This window comes from Psittacula echo (assembly GCF_963264785.1).
Source record: "Psittacula echo genome assembly, chromosome: Z".
Taxonomy (NCBI): domain Eukaryota; kingdom Metazoa; phylum Chordata; class Aves; order Psittaciformes; family Psittacidae; genus Psittacula; species Psittacula echo.
In genome coordinates, this window is record NC_137742.1 from 51,365,599 (window position 1) to 51,383,230 (window position 17,632).

General features: G+C 39.4%; 1 protein-coding gene across 3 annotated transcripts in view; it reads right to left on the minus strand.

The window, feature by feature from the left end:
- The window catches only part of SLC12A2 (solute carrier family 12 member 2), a 67,033-nt gene that overhangs the window by 8,825 nt on the left and 40,576 nt on the right, over positions 1–17,632 (minus strand). For 2 of the 3 annotated variants that reach the window (XM_080636670.1, XM_080636672.1), the window contains exons 13-21: positions 16,360–16,461; positions 14,966–15,121; positions 11,783–11,882; positions 10,750–10,861; positions 7,865–8,005; positions 7,564–7,670; positions 5,539–5,618; positions 3,925–4,065; positions 840–887 (exon numbers count right to left, since the gene is read on the minus strand). In XM_080636670.1, coding sequence (XP_080492796.1) covers positions 840–887; positions 3,925–4,065; positions 5,539–5,618; positions 7,564–7,670; positions 7,865–8,005; positions 10,750–10,861; positions 11,783–11,882; positions 14,966–15,121; positions 16,360–16,461 — 987 coding nt within the window. The remainder of the gene's footprint in view (positions 1–839; positions 888–3,924; positions 4,066–5,538; positions 5,619–7,563; positions 7,671–7,864; positions 8,006–10,749; positions 10,862–11,782; positions 11,883–14,965; positions 15,122–16,359; positions 16,462–17,632) is intronic. The other variant, XM_080636671.1, reaches the window with a different exon arrangement.

The window sequence follows — 17,632 nt, forward strand, 5'->3', positions numbered from 1 at the left end:
CATTATTTTATTGGGAATTTTTAAATTTACATCTGTGATTGATTTATTACATTTACTTTACTGCATACTCGGACTTCTTTCAAACTGCCATTTTGTGCTTCAAGATGTAATCTCACTTTGTATTATTAAAACACAACAGCTTCTAGCAGTTGAAATTGTGAAGAAAATAACAAAAAAGTTAGATAAATTTTAGTTAAGGCAAAAATATTTGCTTAACTTGAAAAAAGTCCAGAATAAACTATGAAGTGAAAACTGCTCTGAAAATGCTGTTTATTTGAATTAATACTTCGTATTATTTCAGTTGCTAATCTCACTCAGTGGCTGTATTATCCTTTAATTTGAAAGCTACTGAAGAACTCCAAATAACAGAGCAGCAACTGTGTTTAGAAGAGCCACTGAATATACTGATGGCGCACTTCCACTATCCCATTGGGTAGTATTTCCAGTACTCATAAATCAAGGACTCAGATAGATACCTAAGGGACAGAGGGCTGAACAAGCTCCTGAATACATTTCAAATGTTACTTAATAACAAAAGTTTAAAATCTTAGATATATGCACAATCCTTTCTCAGTAAGTAGCAACTTCAGCTGGGAATTTCCACAAAGTTGCATTTTTCTGGCCAAATCCCTAAAGACGAAGCACGTTCCAAAGCAGAAGAAGAAACAATATTTCAAGGTTGATATTTCCCTCTCTTTCATTTAGGTATATATACATGTATTTATTTTTTTATATATATATATGTGTGTGTGTGTGTATGTAGAAAAGAATACAAAAGGAAAACTGAAATTAATAATGCAAAAGAATGATTTAACACAAAAAAGGTGGAAAATGCCTGCCTTTTTTCAATAGAGGTTGTGCTGGAGTCTTTCCATCCTCGTCCTCCTCTGAAAGATTTTTAAAGATACAAAATAAAAATGTTAATTTTGATGTTAATGAAAGCACTACTAGTGTATATAAAAAACAGAAAATAAAGATGTAGAATGAAATGGATTTTCATACAAAGAAAAGAACACAAATACAGTCTACCAGATCCTCAGATTTATTTGTACTCACATTGCTCATTTAACTATTACCACAGAATCATAGAATAGTTAGGGTTGGAAAGGACCTTAAGATCATCTAGCTCCAATCCCCTTGCCATGGGCAGGGACACCTCACACTAAACCGTATCACCCAAGTCTTTGTCCAACCTGGCCTTGTACACCGCCAGGGATGGAGCATTCATCACTTCCCTGGGCAACCCATTCCAGTGCCTAACCACACTTACAGTAAAGAATTTCTTCCTTATATCCAATCTAAACTTCCCCTGTTTAAGTTTGAACCTGTTACCCCTTGTCCTATCACTACAGTCCCTAATGAAGAGTCCCACCTCATCATTCTTATAAGACCCCTTGAGATACTGGAAGCCTCTTGTCCAGGCTGAGCAGTTCCAGCTTTCTCAGCCTATCTTCATACAGGAGGTGCTCTAGTCCCCTGATCATCCTCGTGGCCCTCCTCTGGACTTGTTCCAACAGTTCCATGTCCTTTTTACGTTGAGGACACCAGAACTGCACACAATACTCCAAGTGAGGTCTCACGAGAGCAGAGTAGAGGGGCAGGATCACCTCCTTCAACCTGCTGGTCACGCTCCTCTTGATGCAGCCCAGGATACAGTTGCCTTTCTGGGCTGCGAGCGCACACTGAAGCCGGCTCATGTTCAGTTTCTCATTGACCAGCACCCCCAAGTCCTTCTCTGCAGGGCTGCTCTGAATCTCTTCTCTGCCCAACCTGTAGCTGTGGCCGGGATTGCTCTGACCCAGGTGTAGGACCTTGCACTTGACACGGTTGAACTTCGTAAGGTTGGCATCAGCCCACCTCCAACCATGTCAAGGTCCATCTGGATGGCATTCCTTCCCTCAGGTGTATCAACGGAACCACACAGCTTGGTGTCAATGGCAAACTTGCTAAGGGTGCACTCAATCCCACTGTCCGTGTCACTGACAAAGGTGTTGAACAAGACTGGTCCCAACACCGATCCCTGAGGGACACCACTCATTATTCGTCTCCAGCTGGACATGGAGCCATTGACCATAACTCTTTGCATGCAGCCATCCAGCCAGTTCTTTATCCAGAGTGGTCCACCCATCAAATTGATGTCTCCCAATTTAGAGACAAGGATGTCATGCGGGACAGTGTTGAACGCTCTGCACAAGTCCAAGTAGATGACGTCAGCTGCTCTACCCCTGTCCATCAGTTCCGTAGCCCCATCATAGAAGGCCACCAAATTGGTCAGGCAGGATTTCCCCTTAGTGAAGCCATGCTGGCTCTCACCAAACACCTCCTTGTTTTTCATGTGCCTTAGTATGCCTTCCAGGAGAATCTGCTCCAAGAGTTTGCCAGGCACAGAGGTGAGACTGACTGGTCTGTAGTTGCCTGGGTCATCCATTTTCCCCTTCTTGAAAATGGGGGTTATATTTCTCTTTTTCCAGTCGTTGGGAACTTCACCGGACTGCCATGATTTTTCAAATATGATGGCCAGTGGCTTAGCAACTTCATTCGCCAGCTCCTTCAGGACCCGCAGATGGATTTCATCAGGTCCTATGGACTTGTGTAGGTTTAGGTTTTTAAGATGGTCTCTAATCAGATCCTCTCCTACAGTGTGCCTAAGGTCTTCATTCTCACAGTCCCTGCGTCTGCCTTCCAAGACTTGGCTGGTGTGGTCAGAGCATTTGCCAGTGAAGACTGAGGCAAAGAAGTCATTAAGAACCTCAGCCTTCTCCAAATCCAGGGTAGCCAGTTCTGATAGCTTCCGGAGAGGGCCCACGGTGTCCCTAGTCTGTCTTTTATTTGCTACGTACCTACAGAATCCCTTCCTGTTCTCTTTCACATCCCTAGCCAAGTTTAATTCTAACTGGGCCTTAGCTTTCCTAACCTGGTCCCTAGCTTCCCAGACAACATCCCTGTATTCTTCCCAGGCCGCCTGTCCTTGCTTCCACCTTTTATAAGCCTCTTTTTTCCCCTCAAAGTTTCCTAAGCAGCTCCTTATCCATCCAAGGAGGTCTCCTGCATTTCCTTCTAGTTGGGACAGAACATTCCTGAGCTTGTAGCAGGTGTTCTCTGAATATCAACCAACAGTCTTGGGCCCCTTTGCCCTCTAGGGCTATTTCCCATGGAACCTTCCTAAGCAGGCTCCTGAAGAGGCCAAAGTCTGCTCTCTTGAAGTCCAGGGCAGTGAGCTTGCTCGAACTCAACCATCTCATGATCACTACAACCAAGGCTGCCCTGGAGCACCACATTTCCAACCAGCCCTTCCCTGTTGGTGAGCACAAGGTCAAGCATGGCACCTTTCCTTGCTGGCTCCTCTGAAGTGACTATTAAGTCACTCCGAGCTTTTATTTTAAAAATAAGAGGAAAATTGGTTATTGTCATGTCAAAATATCGTGAATTATATGTGTCAGCTAACATGGATATAATACTCTAGCCTATTAGCTAGAGTAATTTAGCAGTCTTCAAATCACACTTGAATGTACAGATGCATAGCATGATTCTCAAGCAATTTTTAATGCCTGACTAACTCATTAACAAAAAAAAATCTACTGCATGTCATTGTCTACTCCCTGTTTTATTTAAGGGACAAGATGTAGATGTATTCTACATACTAGAAGCTCTAAACCAAAGAATTTTAGTGCTTAGATATCACAGAATCATAGAATAGTTAGGGTTGGAAAGGACCTTAAGATCATCTAGTTCCAACCCCCCTGCCATGAGCAGGGACACTCCCCACTAAACCGTATCATATCAACAGCTAGAAAAGCATGACACTTCTATTCCACACAGAAAGCTGCCTTAAATAATTCCTTGGTGAGGGGATAGAGAACCTGAAGACAGAATGAAAGAGAGAAACAGCGAGAATTGAAAATTCATTGCTAACTAGCAAGTTACCTGTACGTGAAGTGGAAGTTCTTTCACTAAATGATGGAGCAAAAGCTACAGAAGTGTCTGTCTCCGCTTTCTTGCTATAATCCACTTTTACTATGACATCCTTGGTACATGGAGATTTTTCTTGGGATGACAGCAATTCTTCTTTGAGAAAGCACAGAAACACATTTTAAACAATTTAATTGTCCAAATGGTATCATTACAGGTATGAGACAATATGGAGATACTTCACAGTGGGTTAAACTCTACTGCAATTCTTATGCCATGGCAAAGAAAGGGAAAGAAAATTTTTAAAAAAGGTAGAAAACCACCAGAAAGTCTTGTGTGAACTGCTTCAGAGTACAAAGAGACTCCTCCTCGGAGCAAAGCTGTAATTTCCTGCTACTTTCTTCCCAGATTTTTGCTATTGATTGCATTACCACAGGCTGAACATAAACCAGAGCTAGCTAATACTGAAAAATACAATCAGGAGGAAAACAAAATTACTTGCAGAAATATTTTCCACTTCTACTCTAACTCCAAGAGGAAGATGAACCTCAGACAAGGCCCAGACCAAGTATGTTCACACAGCCAAGATTTTTTTCCAGGTCTGGCTTCAGTGGAGCTACTTGGTAGCTGTCACATTTAAAGCAAACTCACAGTCCCCAGGGGATGTTCAGAAGCTTCTGACATCTTGGTGTTTTATTCCTCAGTGTTCTCAGCACTGTTGTTTTCACACTACACTCCTTGCCATTTTCTCATACTCCTGTGCCCTACTGCACAGAGTGACAGGCTCTTTGCTTCTCTCCAAATCCTAAGACGTTTGTGTGTTTCCAATGAAGGAACAACTCCCCTCTTTCAAGAGGATGCCCCCCTACAGAGCTTGTGTCACAAGTGTTCTTCATTGTGCAGTGCTGTAGGGAGCAAGCTACAAACAAATTAGACACTATCAACTCAGCAGACAGTTGCTGCCGAAGGTCACAGGCTTTCTCCATTATTCTGCTTGAAATTTAACTAAAATTGTATCATTTGGCTTAAGATCACTACTATGAAACATAACCAAGGCTTCTATATGGAAAACAAAGCCTTTCCAAACTTGAGATGGACTACTGCTGAGGTTTCTACCTTAGTGCATGTAGGGGTTGGCAACCCACACCAGACCCATAGCACTCTTGGATCATGCAACATTTGTGATTTTCATCATTGTTAGACTTAGGTCAAAATACTTGATATCAATTTGTTTCAGTAAAATAGTAAATCTTTGGGAAGAAACTATATGCAGCTTATGAATACAGAAAGTCAAAACACATAGAAAACAAAGTTCTGTCACTGTACATGGGCAGTTTTACATGCCTTTTACATTTCTAATTTGCTACTTTCGATGATTTTTACTGTGTAAAGATGACTGTTGTTTTAAGTTTGTTGTGTGGTGGTTTTTTGTTTTGGGTGGGGTTTTTTGGTGGGATTTTTTTTTTTTGAGCAGGGATTTGTTTCTGTGTTCATTTTGTTGTGGTGTTCTATTTTTGCTTTTGTTTTGGGTTTTGTTTTTTTTTTTTTTTTTAATTTATTTTCATTTAGTATTTTCAGAAAGCTGTATTAAAAGGGAATTAGAAGCAGAGGAAACAAAATAAATCTTACCTTGGCCTTGAAGGTGAGAAATGTCCAGGCCCTCCTTTAGGCGGATGACAACTACCCCATACTGAATGTCAAAGGCATCACTGAACAAGGAACAAAAATAAAGTGTTTTCAGCTTTTTCTTTTACAAAAAGCTACTTTACGCACCCTCTTTGAACAAACTCCAGTGATTAAATACTGCCATTTAAACTCCCAAATCATAAATGTGTGTTACAATTTCAGTTTAAATTCCAGACTATCAACTGCATTAGTGAACTGAACTCCATATCCTGAAAAGCAACATTCCCTTTCCATCTCTCCCCTGTAAACAGCAATTCAATAAAAGCAACACAAACAGGACAGTCAAGTTCTTCATGAAGGATGACCAGATACACTGAGAAATCTAAACTTTTGTCTCTCTCCATAAAAAAAAAAAAAAAACAACATATTTTGACTAGATCTCATCGATCTGAGAACTACAACTTTAGCACAAGTTTCCAAAACATTTGGGTATTAAACTCACTTATGAAGTTGCAATATAGAATCAAATTAGCTATAACGTGCCTATTCTCATTATATCTGATGGGAAAGGAATTTGCCCCTTTAAAAAAAAAAAAAATAAAGGAAAACTTCATTACCTTATAAACAAGCAAAAAGCCTGAGTAAATCACTGAGTGAAAACAGAGTAAAATTAAGAACAAAAAACCCCTCAAGAAACACAACAGAAAAACATGAACTTAACCATATCATACAGTCTGTAAGTTATCAATCATCAGTTCTTTACATATAAATACCTTATTACAAACAATAAATCAGAGAACTTCCTCCCATGTCATTTCCAGACAGAAATTTCTCAAGATTTCACTCATTAAACACTTCTCTTTAGAAGTAGTAAGACTTGATTAGAAATGTTCAAAGTGTCAATATATTCTATTATGGAAGAAAAATTGAGGTTGATTTAGTAAGAAAATGTTCTGCCCATTAGTGAACATTTTAAATTACTTAATTTGTTAAATCTGTACAGATTAGATGTGTTTAGATGTCTACTGTGTGCTTTAGAAACTTTCAATTTTCCAGAGATTCTCCAGAAACATGGTTGACCTACAGTTATTACCTCCTGAGGTTTCTCTTTTGGGATGTGAAGAATCACATGACTTGTTGGCCTTGACCTATCTTCCAGCACAAGCCATTCCAAAATAAAATAAGAAAAAATAAAAACCAAGAACTAACCAACATGTTTCCTTATTTTTCACTGCATTTGATGCTCTGGCTCCTCTCAAGGAACTGGTATGATTCTTTTCTCTTAATGAATTTAAGGAATTATTTGCTTTTCTTTCCTAATCTCTCCCCATAATCCCTCCATCCTGTTTCTTCTAAATGCACAGTAAATGAAAATTGTAAAACACAAATGAAGCAGGTTAAGCAGCATTTAAGGAAAACAAAAAAACTTCTGTATAAGCACAAGAAGCAAGCTTTGGTTTTCTTAAGTATTTGTAGTACAAATTATTCTTTAATAAATTTTTCAGCCAGAACTGGTCTGCCTTTCAGTACTGTCAAATTACACTAGGATTTCTTTCCCCATCTCCCTTTTGGCTATTATTTTGTAAGTCAGTGCTGTGTATCCTGTAAGTAAAATATTTCTTGTATGTGACAGCAAGGTTTATTAAAGATAGAGCTTCAACATAAGAATTGATTTATTTTCCACTACACTTAATTTGTACAGAAGTAGTGTAGGAAAAACCCTGCTTTAAGTAGAAAACATGCTTTACAGAGTGGCACATAAGATACTAGGTTCATCTCTGCAGACTCTTTAACCTCAGACCACTCCTGCAACACTTTCTAGACACAGAAGGAGTTATTATATAGAATCTTTTTGGATCATAAAAACTTATTAATTTCCGTATCAGAAGACAACAAGGTATTGAAGACTGCTACATCAGCAATATGGAAAATCTGAGTCTACACGAGATTGCATGCAACTGAGATCACCTGATTACTGAACATACTGAACTGGAACGTAAGAGCTACAGCTCCACATTCTCTACTTACTGGAATAAATTGATGTAGGTTTCAACATCTCTCATGTCACTTTGTCTCCAGTTTTTCTTAAATCCAACAACAAGGGTATTAGGTCTCATCCTACCCAGGCCAGCAGCCTAAGAAGAATAAAAATAAAGGTTCTATTATTTTCTTAAACAGAAAAAAACTATTTTTATTATACAACATGTATTTATTATGTAACTATGAAAAATGAAAATATTTCCAAGTATAAAAACACTTCAAATTTTGATGTTCATCTTCATCGCTTCCATTAAAAAGAAATAATTTAAAAATTGAAGGAGAGGTGTACCTGCATTAAGTACTGTCCTCCATCTCGCAAGTCCTCTGCATGCACTGGAGCATAAAAAGCCTTCATCTTGTTTTTAATCAGCCATCGCTGATATTTAGCCAAGTCAGTTGACAGTTCTTTCATGGCTTGCCTCCGAGGACCCTTTGAAATAAGGAAATAAAAATGAGAGAGAACAAGAATTACAAGTAGTAATAAAGCCCCACCCCACTAGAATCCAATTCAAGCTTGAAGAAACTCAGAACATGTTTCCATACTATCAAAAAAAAAAACCCAACAAAAAAAACCAAAAAAGGCAAAACCACCAACCATAAACCAACAAAAAACAAAAAAACAAAAAATCCCAAGCCAAAAAAATATTAGGCATTAGCAGCAGCAGAGTGAACCAGATTCTCATTTTTAGGAGGAGGGTTGCTGAAACTTTTCCAATCTTGTTCCTGCAGGACACAGCCCACTTCCTTAGCAGGTGGCACAAGCTTGTTGTTCACTCACACCCTTCTCCTTCTTCCCACCCTCCCCATGCAGCATGGGGAGGAGAACTGAAAGAATGTAAATCCCACAAGTTGAGATAAAAGGCTGAAAAGTCCTTGATCAGGGTAAGCACTGCTCAGCAACAATTAAAACAGTGGTGTTTTATCAGCATTGTTCTCTGACTAAAGCTGAAACACAGCATTGTACCAGCTACTAGAAGAAAATTAACTGTATGCCAGTGGAAACCAGGGCAGTCCTCCACAGCATTAACAGAGTTTTAAAAACAAAGGGGTTGGTAATGAAATATACACAGATATAGGATGACTAAATATTACGCTTTAAGGGAATATTTGTTTTAAACTGTACAAGCATGCCTCTGTGTGTAAATAATCCTAATCAGAAAGCCTTTGTCACAGTAGTGTCACTTCTGCAGTTTTATGTTGCAGCCAAAGTGATCTCCTCATTAAGTTACTTTCTTTTTATTACTTCCATCAGGATCAATCATTGTGCTCCTCCTATACATCAAAATCCAGAATGAGGTATAATCAAGAACACGGTAGCCCAGTTTTTGCAGTAAGATACAGTTTACAAGAGGATACAGACTTTGACCAAATGCTCAGCAGCCCTGAGGAGAAAGACTTTGGGGCACTGGTTGATAAGAAGCTCAACATGGCCCAGCAGTGTGTGCTTGCAGTCCAGAAAGCCAACTCTATGCTGGGCTGCATCCAAAGGAGCATGGCCAGCAGGTCAAGGGAGGTGATTCTCCCCTCTGCTTGGTTCTCGTAAGACCCCACCTGGAATACTGTGTACAGTAGTTCTGGTATCCCCAACAGAAGTGGGATGTGGACCAAACGGTTAGAGTTCATGAAGAATGAGATAGTGTCACCCTTTGTGTAGGAAAGCAATTTTAAACAGAGATAGCATATCCTCCCAAAAAATCTTAAACTTCTTTCCTACAAGAAGGGTGATGCTACCTTATTCTTTCGAAAGCCAGTAATTCCATCTATGGTAGCCTACCTCTCTAGTATTACCCAGTTTCTGGCCTTCACACTCACTGAAATTTTAAGTTTGTATAGTAAGGAATTAAAAATAATTGATTTTTCTGAAGACAAAACTGGCCCGTATTTGCCTCACAAAATGTATGTTCTGTATATTGCATTAACTTGATTTGGTCTTATCTGTTCATTGGATCATAAACAAGTCAGATTTAACAAGTGTGGTTAAATTTAGATGTATTTAAGAGTAACCAATCTTTGCATTTAAAGTTAGGCTTGCTTAAATGTTCTTAGTGATGTGACAGAAGTTAGGTCTTAAGATATAAAGCTAAACTACACATTCCAAATATGCTAGTGTATTTACCATTATTTATCAGAAATCCAACAGCCCTTCTGTAACTAACTGAAAATTTGGTATAGATCATGTTATGACCCTGTATCACGGTTCAGACAACTCATGACAAGTGCAACACTGAAGAGCATTTATTTGAAGCTTGCTTCCTTCTCCCCACCCCAAAACCTCTACAGGCTGCTGTAGAAGATAAGAACTGCTAAAATTATGTCCTTGCACAACAGCCCTCACAAACCTTAAGCCTCAAAACCCCGCACCTCAAATCCTGACACAGAACAGGGAAAGTCAGTTAAATACTAGAGGCTGGGCAGAAAGGTAACAGGAAAAGAAATACCTGTTGGCATTACTGTTTCACCTGCCAATGAAATGAATCTGGTAATGAAGGAATAAAAATCTACATGAAACGTTGAGAGCTAATCTGTTGGCTGAGCTAGTTGAATTTCCTGCCCAACAAAGTTTATTTTAGCCCTGGATTTTTAAGAAACCTACAGAGATTATCAATTTCCTTGAAATGGTAACACTGAGAGGAAATCTAGCAGTATACTGCACATCATTTTGACCAACTGCTCTGTCCAAAGAATGAGAGAGAACATGAGACTGTATTACACAAGGACAGAAAGAGACCCAGGCTGTAATCTAACATTCACTTTACTCCTACTACAAAGCTTCCTAAGCATTTAAGCATCAAATGACCAAAGGTACTAATTTTGCAAAGTTTCCCCTGTGGTATGCCTAACTGGAATAGTGATAACCCCTACATGAGTGGATCCTACCAGAGTATCTCTGGTTTTGCACTTCTCTATATCTAAGACACTTTCTTCTAAAAAAGCAACCAACAAAAAAAAGAACAAAAAAACCCCACACAACAAAAAAACAACCCAAACAAACAAACAGAAAACCAAAACAAAACACACACACACACACACAAAAAAAAATCACCAAAACCCCCACACAAACAAAAACCACAAGCAGGTTAGAAAAAAAAAAAAAAAAACAAACAGAAAAAACCAAAACAAAACACAAGACACAAAACCGTAAGTAACTTTAAAGTACAGACAGAATAGACTTACCATATGTACATGGCCACAGATCATCAAACCCACATTCTTGGTGAAAGCATGCACAAGGTGAAGCAACGCCGGACGTGCACTTGGAGCACCTGTCATAATTAAGCACTGAGGTCTAGAATTGTGAATAGAGAAGGAAAAATAAAATGTTGCAATTCATTTTGTCTGGAGTTGTGAGGTTTTTTATTAACAGAATGAAGTTTCTTCTAAATATAAGCCATATGAACATAACTGTCACTGGACAGGCAGCAACTTCATCTACTTTCACAATACTGTATTAAATTAAGTGAAGATTGATTAAAGTCGGATCTAACTTTCCAGCTAGATCTATGGTGTGTCCAGTCAGAGACTGGACAAGACCACATGGTAAGGTCACATTCAGTCTGTGATTCTATTTAATTAGAGGAATTAGTTTAAGTCAATACTTTTTGTTAATTTTTTTGGAAGCATCTTTCTTCTACAATAGCTTATTCCAGAAAAGTAGTGGTAAATACTACAGGATTGAAAACTGCCTCCTTCAGTAGGACCTTCCTGAGTGCCCAAGCCGGCAAGACAACAAATCAGTTCTCCAGTTCTGTGAAAAACACTTGCATAGCCTGTTTACCCTTACTGGAGTGCCATGAGAGAATATGCCTAACGTGAAATAGCTGGTGTTGAGGGCAATACACACAGCATACACATTTTGGGAATTTTAGGTTAGATTGGGTTTATACCAAGCATGTAGACAGTATGCTCATTAGGAGTTTGGAGCGTATCTTGCAATTCATCAAAGAAGAATGTGGTTCATGGTTCATGATATGAAGCATAAGGCATCTAACAATAAGCATGCGTCACACATAGACTTGCTTCTGATGGGCATCCTTCATCAGAAATAAACTACTAATGTAAATATGTCCAGCAGATGTCCATGGTGATGAAATTTAAAGTCGTTATAACCCACTGGATATGAAGAGGCATATAATGGAAGCCATGACAGCAAACAATGTGACAGTACCCCACTGAATACATTTCATATGTCTCTAATATTAACTGTTACCTAAAGTTTTTCACATGATCTTCTACTCCTGAGAGCCGAATAGAATGCTGTAGTGCATTCAAGTAAGTCAAAGCTTGGGTTGAGGATCCCCAGTTCACATCTGTTGGAAGATTTGAAGTTCCAGTAACTTAAAACTGTTCATTGTAAAACAGTATGATCACAAAATCTGTCAAATAACAACTAAAGCCACAGAATAATTAAGCTATATCGTGGTACATTCTACACAACTTTAGTCAACAAACCCTACAGCTAAGTAGAAAATTCTCTTTAAAGATAACTTTCCTGTAGAAATTTTAGCAAACAAGTTAGAGTTTGCTATTTTACAATTATATGAAGAAAGAACTGAGGTTTCCCTCCTGCAGCATTTCAAAGACTGCGTCAACTTCACAGTCAAAAAACCGACAAAGAAACAACCCCCACAAAAAACCCCAACCCCCCTTGAAAAAAAAAAAACCCAACCAATCAAACAAAAAAACCCCAACACGCACCCCCCCAAAAAAAAAAAAAAAACCAAACCATTTATCATGGCTGATAAAACTAAGACCAGAGGCAAGGTAGGCCCACTGGTGAATAGGATGGGTGCCCCGGTGACAGAAGATACAGAGATGGCAGAGTTATTGAATGCCTTCTTTGTCTCTGTCTACTCTGCCGGAGGCAGTCCTGAAGAGCCCTGTACTCCTGAGACCTCAGATGAAGTCAGGTCACTGGAGCAGTTTGCCTTAGTCCATGAGGAATGGGTAAGAGACCAGTTGAGCAATCTGGACATCCATAAATCCATGGGTCCAGATGGGATGCACCCGCGGGTGCTGAGGGAACTGGCGGAAGTCATTGCTAGACCATTCTCCATCATCTTTACTAAGTCTTGGGAAACGGGAGAGGTGCCTGAGGACTGGAGGAAAGCAAATGTCACTCCAGTCTTCAAAAAGGGCAAGAAGGAGGACCCAGGTAACTATAGACTGGTCAGCCTCACTTCCATCCCTGGGAAACTGATGGAACACCTTATCCTTGATGCCATCTTAAGGCATGTCAAGGATAAGAGGGTTATGAGGGGCAGTCAACATGGCTTTACCAAGGGGAAGTCGTGCTTGACCAACCTCATAGCCTTTTATGAGGAAATAACATCGTGGATGGATGATGGCAGAGCGATGGATGTGGTCTACCTTGACTTCAGCAAAGCATTTGACACAGTCTCCCACAGCATCCTCATAGCTAAATTGAGGAAGTGTGGCCTGGATGATCAGGTAGTGAGATGGACTGCAAAATGGCTGAAGAACAGAAGCCAGAGAGTTGTAGTCTATGGGGCGGAGTCTAGTTGAAGGCCTGTATCTAGTGGAGTGCCTCAAGGGTCAGTATTGGGACCAGTATTATTTAATATATTCATCAATGATTTAGATGAGGGAATTGAGTGTACTGTCAGCAAGTTTGCTGATGACACTAAGCTGGGAGGAGTGGCTGACACGCCAGAAGGCTGTGCTGCCATCCAGTGGGACCTGGACAGGCTGGAGAGTTGGGCAGGGAGTAACTTGATGAAATATAACAAGGGAAAGTGTAGAGACCTGCATCTGGGCAGGAACAACCCCAGGTTCCAGTATAGGTTGGGGAACGACCTGTTAGAGAGCAATGTAGGGGAGAGGGACCTGGGGGTCCTAGTGGACGGCAGGATGACCATGAGCCAACACTGTGCCCTTGTGGCCAAGAAGGCCAATGGCATCCTGGGGTGTATTAGAAGGGGGGTGGTCAGTAGGTCGAGAGAGGTCCTCCTTCCCCTCTACTCTGCCCTGGTGAGACCGCATCTGGAATATTGTGTCCAGTTCTGGGCCCCTCAGTTCAAGAAGGACGGGGACCTGCTCGAGAAAGTCCAGCACAGGGCAACTGAGATGATTAAGGGAGTGGAGCATCTCCCTTATGAGGAAAGGCTGAGGGAGCTGGGTCTCTATAGTTTGGAGAAGAGGAGACTGAGGGGTGACCTTATTAGTGTATATAAATATATAAAGGGGGAGTGTCACGAGGATGGAGCCAGGCTCTTCTCAGTGCCAAACAATGATAGGACAAGGGGTAATGGGTACAAACTGGAACACAAGAGGTTCCACTTAAACTTGAGAAGAAACTTCTCAGTGAGGGTGACGGAACACTGGAACAGGCTGCCCAGGGGGGTTGTGGAGTCTCCTTCTCTGGAGACATTCAAAACCCGCCTGGACACATTCCTGTGTAACCTTATCTAGGTATTCCTGCTCCAGCAGGGGGATTGGACTAGATGATCTTTTGAGGTCCCTTCCAATCTCTAACAAACTGTGATACTGTGTAAAACAAAAAAAAAAAAAAAAACCAAAAAAAACCAACCAACCCGAAAAAACCAACAAAACCAAAACAACAAAACCCCCACACTTCAGGGAAAAAAATGACACGCTCAGTTATTTTATATTGCATCAAAGGAAACAGTAATTGCAAAACACTGCCTAAACAAAGTCACATACTTTCAGTGAAAAACTGCTAGATTAAACAGTTCTGTAAGATTAATTTTACAAGGAAAGGAGAGATCCCAGTATCCTTTCTATTTGTTCCCATATACATCTTTGATAGCTACAATGAATTTGTTATCCAAGTACTTAATCTTCACAGCCCAGGATGTAGGGTTTTCCTTATTTTCAACCTCAGGAACACTTTCTGGTTCCATTCTGCTCCATCTTGCACTTATGATAATACAGTGTTATTAGAAGAGGGAAGAAAGCGTAATACGATTTGTTGTTCATAGCTATAAGGAACAGTTTACTGAAAATAAAGAACAAAAACCCACCACCTCTCGAATTCCTTTTCAATTTGGATTGATAAAAGCATTTTCTTTCATTTCCTTACAAGATATAACATGCTTTCCTAGTGCCTTTGTTGCTGCAACCCAAGCTCTTTCCTGTGTACCTTTTGCTCTAACTTTCATTCAAATGTTTATGTCTGAGTTTATGCACCTTGATAACTTGAAGCAGGGGGAACAACAACAGTGACTATGCAGGCATAATTATGTTTCATTACAACTAAAAAGCCTGAAACAGAAGTTTGAACTAGTCAGCCAAACAGAAGTTTTCCAAGTTCTCCCTCCTCTCTGCCCCACTAAAGACTTTTTTCCCCCCCCCCCCCCTTTCTTCTACATCTCTTTCCCTCATCACAACCAAAAGAAGCCCATATACACACCTGGTTTCTTGTATGTGACATAAATGTAGAGTCCAAGGACTATGACATATGTTAGAAGTGCTGCCCACCAATTAATAACAAACATCACAATGCAGCACAGAATAGCTCCAAGAAGCGAAATCCACATATTGTAGTATTTGAACGCAGGGCGCCAACCTAGGCAAAATATAAATTGAGGGACAGAAGAGAAAAGGCGGCGGAAATTAATTTAATCATCACTCACAGAAAAGGAATGTGTGATTCCTCTTCTCCTTCCAAAGAGTTCTGTATCATATTTCATATGAATGTCTGACAGTGATGTACAAAATACAGACTTTGGCACATTTATGCTTTCGATTTTTCCAACACTTATAGAATGAATTCATATCTTTCTTACATGCATATGTCAATGTTCCTAATTTTGCCCTCTAAAAGTTTATCTCAAATAGAAAGTTTGAAGATGTTTATGTCAATGTATCTATCAAATACAGCTACAGGAAACTTTGGCAAGAGCTTGCCTGACAATTGATTTCTGCTGTCAAGGGTAGTATAACATGGATTATTAGCTCATGGACTTGCTCTCTCACATACTACTGTTTCTAGTGGTGTATTTTTACAATTTTCATGTCCAGAAATTTTCACACATGAAAGGCCAAAGGACAGATATATCCAAGTACAACTTGAATATGTCAAAATAATGGACTGTCACTGTTTTACACCCTTATTTGTCACAAGTTTATCCAAAATCAGGGGAACATACATACACACCCCCACTAACACAACCAAGATTAACAAGTATATTACACATAAAACTGTTGTGTAAACAGACTATGCACATGTTCTTGAAAAATAATGGTATCTACCTGTTCAGAAAATTAATAAGCTTTTCAGGGCATTATTTCAATACAAACGCATAGTGGGCTGGGCATGGTACACATCTGTTCTGCAGATGGTACTGGGTACTGGGTTTTGGTTTACTCCTGTTTGCTAACCAGCCTCCCACACCAAAGACTATAAAAATGTGGCAATACCACCTGCAATTCCAGTTTCTCATGGACTGGAAGAAGAAACATTAACAAGACATCCAAAGATGACTGAAGGATAATTCTTTAACACCATATACAGAATTAACAAAAAACCTTTCTTCAAGAGTTTCTGAATTATCTTGTGTTCCCTCAGCAAAGGTAACAAAATTAGTAGCTCCCAAACGGTACTGGATCACTCAGTCTTCAAAATTTCAGAAGACCCAGGTATACACAGTATTAAGCTTATAACACAGATGCATCATGAGAATCAAATAGATACTTTAGTTACTAAATTAACCTAAACACTCATTTATAATAATACCTTTTATATTGTATTTATGCTTAAGGAAATTTCAGGCTAAACCCTCACCCCCAAAATGTAGTTCCTACCTGGAGATTTTGCAAGAGAAGCATGGAATACAGAGAAGTTAATCAAGGCATACGAGGCCAAGAAGAAGTTGGAAATAATTGGAGCAATCACATTCAGTTCAGCTGTAAAACCAAAAACAAGCAGGCTGTTATGAAAGATACCATGTAGATTCCAGAGTAAAAAAAATCTGCTACAACAAACCTGTTTTCTGATACACTCTAAGAAGCAGCAGTTCATTCTTCTTTTCAGATAGAGCTATTATGTTAATGGTCTCTTATTAGCTATGTTATCTTCTAATAGAAGTGTAACTTTCCATTTTAAAAATAAACATTTTTCCATACTATTAATTGTTCCAGGACTGCCACTTATGAAGCACTATATACTTCCTCAAAATAATTAATTGAGAGGATTTCTTTTCCTTGATCAAACAGTGCACTAATATACTGGGTTCTGAAGAATGTCAGAAACAGTAGACAGAGCATTAATACATATACAGTACATCTCTAGCTCAATTTTCAGACAGCAAAAAATGAGACATTAATAAGTTTAAGAGACAATCAACTATGGTGAATGATAGCAGCAAAGAAAGCTAGTGTGAGCAATGGAACAAACACATTACCTGCATTCTAAATAAAAAGTTTCATCAGCGGTACTAATATAGTGCATTATTACAGTCGACTACCATTGTAACAGTGATGAGTACACCCTCTTTAGTGTAAGACCTGGAAGAACCTGATGCTCTCCTTTCCTTGAAGAGCATGGTAGAAAACGTGTGTACTCTCACCATCAAAAAAGTGACCAAAATGCAGAATGTGCCATGTTACTCTGCAAGTTTCTACTTCTTGTAAGCAAGTTTCCAATCAGCATGCTGCATAGGGACATCATGTGTATACCTGTGCCTTAAGGAGACTTGGGGGGAAGGATCAAAGAGCAAACTCAGAAAAAAAGTTTAAAAGCACTGGTACAGGACTCATGGATGGACACAGCCCAGTTAGTTTGCCATCTAGATAGAACACATGTAATTCTACCTAGACTATCTTTACCTTTAGCATTAGCAGCATCAGCACCCACCTCTATTATTTGTAACTTAACAGAAAAATACACTTTAAAAAGTATTGTTCATGCAAGTTTGTCATTTACTGAGCTATTTGTAATTATTAAAAATATGAAATAAGCTATCATATTTACAAGTTGCAACATCTCTCTACCTCAAGCAAAAGATGTATTTTTATTGACAGCATCCAGAGAGAGATACCTGCCATTATCAAGAAAAGTACAGATTGCTACAGTTCA